This window comes from Pongo abelii, chromosome 10, assembly GCF_028885655.2.
Source record: "Pongo abelii isolate AG06213 chromosome 10, NHGRI_mPonAbe1-v2.0_pri, whole genome shotgun sequence".
Lineage (NCBI taxonomy): Eukaryota > Metazoa > Chordata > Mammalia > Primates > Hominidae > Pongo > Pongo abelii.
Genome location: NC_071995.2, coordinates 11,312,798 through 11,320,249, shown reverse-complemented (window position 1 = coordinate 11,320,249; position 7,452 = coordinate 11,312,798). Strand labels below are relative to the sequence as shown.

The 7,452-nt window shown below is 33.6% G+C and overlaps 1 protein-coding gene across 1 annotated transcript; it reads left to right on the top strand.

Moving 5' to 3' along the window:
- Positions 1-4,970: 4,970 nt before the first annotated feature.
- Positions 4,971-6,251, top strand: TAS2R10 (taste 2 receptor member 10). The gene has a single exon (XM_024256621.2). It carries the CDS (start codon positions 4,971-4,973, stop codon positions 5,937-5,939), a length of 969 nt encoding a protein of 322 aa, XP_024112389.1. The 3' UTR covers positions 5,940-6,251.
- Positions 6,252-7,452: the final 1,201 nt, after the last annotated feature.

The following is a 7,452-nucleotide window of genomic DNA, read 5'->3' as shown; positions in this document are numbered from 1 at the left end:
GCCAAGAAAACTGTTTTCCTTCTTTGTCTTGTTGCTCTATAAAAATTTGCCCTTTTCTTGACATTTACGGGGGTATTTTTTGCTACAGAACAAACTGGTTGTGATATCTGGTTTATGATATGAAGTCAGTATCCTTTGGGTCACTCATATGTTGTGATTTTTGGATAAGGCCAAATGAAGAAAACTTTCTTGGGGATTCTCTGGCACCTGAAGTGTGACCTGAAAGGACAGGCACTCTTAGCTACACAGATTGGCCTGAGAGAGAAGTCAACAAGAAGTCTTGGTGGAATCTTTCTTGCTTCATTGTACTCTTTTTTTGTATATGTCCTGTGTCACTGAGTACCATTTAAATTCTTCCTGGGCCTGGCCGGGTGCGGGCTCAGGCCTGTAATCCCAGCACTTTGGGAGGTCGAGGCGGGCAGATCACGAGGTCAGGAGATCGAGACCATCCTGGCTAACACGGTGAAACCCCATCTCTACTAAAAATACAAAAAATTAGCCAGGCGTGGTGGCGGGTGCCTATAGTTCCAGCTACTGGGGAGGCTGAGGCAGGAGAATGGCGTGAACCCAGGAGGTGGAGCTTGCAGTGAGCCGAGATCGCGCCACTGCATTCCAGCCTGGGCGACAGAGAGAGACTCTGTCTCAAAAATAAATAAATAAATAAATAAAATAAATTCTTCCTGGGCCAGGACTGACGTCTAAAATAGTTTTTAAAATATTTTAAAGAGAAAATAATCACCTATATATAAAAAAAGAGGTGTGAGTAGGTTGTAATCCACTCATTAAGATCTACAGAAGGTGGATGTTAGAAATTTAACAGAAGTAAGCAAAATAGAATGAAAACCACTTATTTCCTCTAGGTAACAATCTTGTCTCTGTAATAATGTGGATTTAGCCAGTTACTTTATGTTTTTTGTTTGTTGTTTGTTTGTTTGTTTTGAGACGGAGTCTCACTCTGTCACCCAGGCTGAAATGCAGTGGCACCATTGTTTTTGTGAATATTTTTGCTGCTGATGTAACTGCAGAAATTAGTCTAGAACTTGTGGAAGTTGTTAAAACCCTTTCATAAGAGCCCAGTTACTACTGCACAATCTAAAGCATGTAGAGCTATCTTACCTAGAATGCACATCAAAATGGTCATTAATCTCATCCATGAGAGGTCTGCCCTTATTACCTCCTAAAGGAACCGTCTCTTAATACTGGCACACTGGCAATTAAGTTTCAACATATAGACTTTGGAGGAGACACATGCAGATCACAGCAAAGGAGTTTTTACATCTTTGCTATGCCTATCACTTGCTTTAGTTCTGTTAATTTTACTTTATTTATTTTGAGTCACAATTATTAGTCTGATACACCTTCAGGATTGTTAAGTATTTTTGATAAATTGAATATTTTGTCATTATACAACTTCCCTCTGTTTTTCTACTACTTGTCTTGATAATATGGCCACTTTGAGAATAGAACCAGTCCTGCTTTCTGTGTTTACAAATTCCGTAGTATAGCTTTTTCTTTCCTTTACATTCAATCTATCTGTGCCTTTATGTTTAATGTTTTATGTTCTAGGCATAACATTTAATTGTGCTTTCATTTATTCATTCTGATGATCTCTATCTTTTCATCAGAGTGTTTAGTCAAATCATGTTTAATGTAATTATCAGTATGGTTGGCTGTAAGTCTTGCATTTTGCTCTATGTTTTTCATTTATCTCACTTATTTTTGTCCCTCTGTCCTTTTTCTGGCTTTCTTTTGTGTTAACTGACTGTATCTTCAATTATTTCATTTTAGTCTCACAATTGGCTTTTAAAACTCCATTTGTTATAATGAATTATTCTTTTATATATCGCTGGACTCTATTTTGTTTGGAATTTTTGTATCTACGTTCAGGCTATATTAGCCTGTAAGTGTCTTATAAGTGTTCTTGATGAAATTTTGTATGAAGTTGTTCACAGTATCGTCTTATAATAAAAGATTATATACAAGGATATGTAACTATATTATATAATATTATGTATATATATATATAGAGAGAGAGAGAGAGAGAGAGATGAGGTCTCACTCTGTCACTCAGGCTAGAGTGCAGTGGCCCAATTATAGCTCACTGAAAGTTCAAACTCCTGGGCTCAGGCAATCCTCCTGCCTTGGCCTCCCAAGTAGCTGGGACTACAGGTGCACACCACCATGCCCTGCTAAATTATTTTTATTTATTTATTTTTTTTAGTAGAGATAGGGTCCTGCTATGTTTCCCAGGCTGGTCTCAAACTCCTGGACTCAAGTGATTCTCACACCTGGGCCTCCCAAAGTGCTGAAATGACAGGCATTAGCTACCACACCCAGGCCATATTTTTGGTATCTCTAAGGACTGTAGTAATTTGTATTTTCTTTTGACCAACATTAGTATATTACTGTACCTAATTCTTTTCTATCAGTGATTTCTGCTGTTACTATAATTTCTTGACTTCTATTTTCTTTCACTCTTAACTTTCCAGCTTCTTGAGATGAAAACAAAATTCATCTGTTTTTACGCTTCCTTTCTAAAAGATGCATTCAAGGCTACAAATTTCCTTCAAAGAATGGCTTTAATTGGATTATGTAAATTTTAATAGGTCATTTCTTTATTATACGTTGAGTATCCCTAATCCAAAAATCTGAAATTTGAAATGCTCCAAAATCTGAAACTCTTTGAGCACTGACATGACACTCAAAGGATATGCTCATTGGCACATTTTGGATTTCAAATTTTTGGATTCGAGATGCTTAATCAGTATGATGCAAATATTCCAAAATTTAAAAAAAAAGAAAAAAAATCCGAAATCCAAAGCTCTCTGGTCTCACACATTTCAGATAAGGGATACACAACCTGTATTATTTACTTAAAATATTTTTCTAATTTTTGTTATTTCTTCTTTGACTCAAGAGTATTTACAGGTTTTTTGTCTTAGTAAATTGTTTCTTTCTCTAGTTATCTTTTTATCATTGAACTTCATTTTATTCCTTTGAATTCAGAGACCATTCAACACTTGTGAGATATTCTTTTGGATTCATGATCAGTCTTGGTAAAAATAGTCTATGTGCGCTTGAAAAGAATATGAATTATTTTACCGTTGAACACAAGTTTGTCAATTGTTTTTTCATGTATTTTCCATCTATTGATTTTTGGTGTTTCTAAGATGAGTTATTGAGTTATGTATTTTACAGTCTTTCATTATGATTGTAGATTTGTCTTATTTTTCCTTTTCTGTAAATGTTTGGTAGATTATTTGGTTCATAAATTTTTGGGATTACCCTACCTTTCTGTAGATTTGAGCATTTTTATCACTATGAAGTACACTCCCCATTTCTTCTCTAATGCTGCTTCTTACCTTAAAGTCTGCTTTATATAATATTGTTATAATTATGCCAGATTTCTTTTGGATGATGTTTGCATGGCTTATTTTTCCATAATTTTACTTTAAAGTTTTCCTTTTCTATATTTAAATTGTGTTTATTGTAAGCAGTATATGGTCAGAGTTTTAAATTCTTCTGTGTTACTATTAATTTTTTACTTGGAGTATTTTAGTTCATTTACATTTTATATAATTATATTCTCCATTTCTAGAAGTTTTTTCCCCAAATGTTCCCATTTCTTTCTGACAGTCTCTTGCTGCTCTTCTCTGAAATTACATCTTGTTTTTTGTAAACAGTGTATACATTAGCTAATTTATCTACACATATTCTTATCTGTCAATTTCAGTATGTGCAGCCCATGAGAATTTAAGTTTTCTACTTGCTTTTGGTTGGTTTGTTTTGTTTTGCTATCATTTGTAGTCTATTCCTATGCTTAATTTAACTTCATTTTGAAATCATTGTGCAATTTTATTTATGGTAGTCATGCCAGGATAAATGAGAGAAGGTCTTCTTTTCTCCAAAGTTTAGTTTATTCATATTTAATGTAAATACAAAAGTAGCCCCTCTTTTAAAGGATTGAAGGCTTGTGGAATTAAGATGAGAAAAAGGTACTTAACGTAGTGCTAGGAATATAATAAAATCTCAATAAATGTTAGATTTCACTTTTAATTTCACTTTTAATTCTTAAATCAGTATGTTGATTTACTTAATTGTTTCCCACCTCCCTCATTAGAATATACACTCTATAAATAACACAAGTTTTGAAATTCTGTCTACCACTATATTCCCTCAAAGATCAAAAGAGAACTTGTTGTATCTAGACATTCAGTAAATACTTGTTGGATAAATGAATGGGTGCCAACAAACAGTAATGTGTTAAATGAAGAGATTATTCCTAAGAGCCTTTCATGTCAAGGGTAGTCAACATAATCTTCTACCTTCAAGGGTGTAATAACCATAAGTATAAAACAACAGCAACAGTTTTGTGATATATTTGTGAAACTTGTCATACCTAGAGTTGAGCTTAAATTTTAATTAAAAATTAAATCAATCATTTAGAGTAAGTATCTACAATGGCCAAATTTGTTTTTCACTTCTATATAGTATTTTCTGTACATATATAAATTGATTATAAATGACATAAGTAATGATTTGATATTTTAAAAGATAAAGTCAAAATTTTTGTTTCTGTTTTGCATTACATTCTATAGGTATATGTTTGACACTCCTCCTCCACAATTCAATTTATTAAATGCAAAATAGTCTCAGGAGGACATGTAAAATCCATGAAACAGAAACTTTCATTTGCATTTTAACAAATTATAGATAGGCATTCAGTCTGAACATACATTCTCTAGACTATCTATGTTTTGTAGACATATTTGGAAAGGTCTTCATTAAGAAATTTCTGATTCCATCTCAAGCCATTACTGGGGCAATTTCAAGTCTTTATATAATGAATGAGAAGAAAGTCACACTTCCGTCGAGCAGCCAATATATGCCTCATTCTGCAGCAGGTAATCTAAGATAGGTAATCTAAGATATTGCTTCTAAGATAGAAGCAATATTAAGAATTAGCAGATATGCTAAGTGTAGTGGAAGGCATCTTCATTTTTGTTGTAATTAGTGAGTCAGTATTTGGGGTTTTGGGGAATGGATTTATTGGACTTGTAAACTGCATTGACTGTGCCAAGAATAAGTTATCTACGATTGGCTTTATTCTCACCGGCTTAGCTATTTCAAGAATTTTTCTGATATGGGTAATAATTACAGATGGATTTATACAGATATTCTCTCCAGATATATATGCCTCCGGTAACCTAATTGAATATATTAGTTACATTTGGGTAATTGGTAATCAATCAAGTATGTGGTTTGCCACCAGCCTCAGCATCTTCTATTTCCTGAAGATAGCAAATTTTTCCAACTACATATTTCTCTGGTTGAAGAGTAGAACAAATATGGTTCTTCCCTTTATGATGGCATTCTTACTTATTTCATCGTTACTTAATTTTGCACACATTGTGAAGATTCTTAATGATCACAAAATGAAGAATGACACAGTCTGGCATCTCAACATGTATAAAAGTGAATACTTTATTAAACAGATTTTGCTAAATCTGGGAGTCATTTTCTTCTTTACACTATCCCTAATTACATGCGTTTTGTTAATCATTTCCCTTTGGAGACACAACAGGCAGATGCAATCGAATGTGACAGGATTGAGAGACTCCAACACAGAAGCTCACGTGAAGGCAATGAAAGTTTTGATATCTTTCATCATCCTTTTTATCTTGTATTTTATAGGCATGGCCTTAGAAATATCACGTTTTACTGTGCCAGAAAACAAACTGCTGCTTATGTTTGGAATGACAACCACAGCCATCTATCCCTGGGGTCACTCATTTATCTTAATTCTAGGAAACAGCAAGCTAAAGCAAGCCTCTTTGAGGGTACTACAGCAATTGAAGTGCTGTGAGAAAAGGAAAAAATCTCAGAGTCACATAGACACCTTGGGAAGAAATGGATGTTCCATGGGAAGAATCCAGTGAATAAATCCGTGAAGATCTGTTTCATTGCACTGCATTCTTGCATTGTCTTTTTAACTGTGTCATTAAAGATCACTGAAATCTTCCATAATTGTTTTGACTATGTTTCAGGGAATCTCAGTCTTTGAGGGGATTTTAATCTCACATGCAAATTCAGTGGCTTAGTCAGCTTCCCCACCCTGCAACTTCTTCCTACAAACTTCCTAGAGGAAAACCATCAGCCTGGAGACTATTTGCTGTAAAGATTATAACGGTGAGAATAAGCTCTAAAATAAGACTTCTTGTTGTGCTTTACCTGACTTTTCTGAAGCAAGGACACCCATTCTCCCAGAAAACCCAAAGAAAAAAAAAAAACAAAGAAAGAAAGAAAATTAGATCAATCTTGACGTTTAGAACATGGAAGTGAGGAAGTGAGGACAGATGGTGGTGCTTCTTTTCAGTATGCTATTTTAATTATTTAAAGGTTTTTTTTTTTCATTTTTTAAAATCTAACATCCTTTTTTACTGGTGTATGTTTGATGTGTAGCAAGTAGTGAGAGTAATAGATGTACTTCTGTGAAATATAGCTAGGGAAACAAGAGTCTAGTTGAGGGATATGGGATCAAAACACTGATGAAGTAAATACACTCTTCAAAATCAGTGATTTGAGATAAGGCAGGTTATGAACCAATTAAAGTTGAGTAAAGATTTTTCTAGAAGCATAGATCCAAAGGCTGCAAGATTCAACACAGTCCCTGACCAAACGACACAAGATGAACACAGGATAGAATCTGTGTGAAATATGAAATATTCTGTCTTAGGGCTTCATACACACACACATGCACACACACACATTCATATACACAAACTTGCACTCACAGGCATGTTTCAAATTTTGGGTTTTAAAGTGAATTTTTGTGTCCAACCGAGGTTATAAACTCAGTGACTTATTTTGGCAACTTCCAAAAGTGCCTTGATCTCATACTTATGGCCTAATGAGTGGAATATTTCCAAATATAAGGACTTAATTAATTTTCTATGTCGCGTTTCCAAATCAATATTTTTATATTTTTAAACTATTGTGTTTAGAATGTACAGATAGTTAAGAGATAACAGAAAAAAAAAACCTAATGCTGCTGACTATTTCAACAAAATATACCAGGTTGGCTTCTTTGAAATTATATTGTATAAAGAACTATGTTCTCTGTATAGATTATGTTGATTATGTAGAATTTATTCATTTTCCCATGTTTTCAAAAATTATTTATAATTATCGTTTTAAGGGGTGCATAACTCCCCTTGCAAATATACAATGATATACTTAATGTTTATCATATCATTTACATTTAAGTTGTCTTCAGTTTTCCACTGTTAGAAATAAACATAATATGAGTATTATAGAGCATGAATACTATTCATTCATATGAATACTATTTGAATGCTAACTTGGCTAGATATTGAGGATATAGTAGTGAACAAGACATCAATACAATTAATAATATATTCTAATAGAAAACAAATGAATAGCTAGCTAACT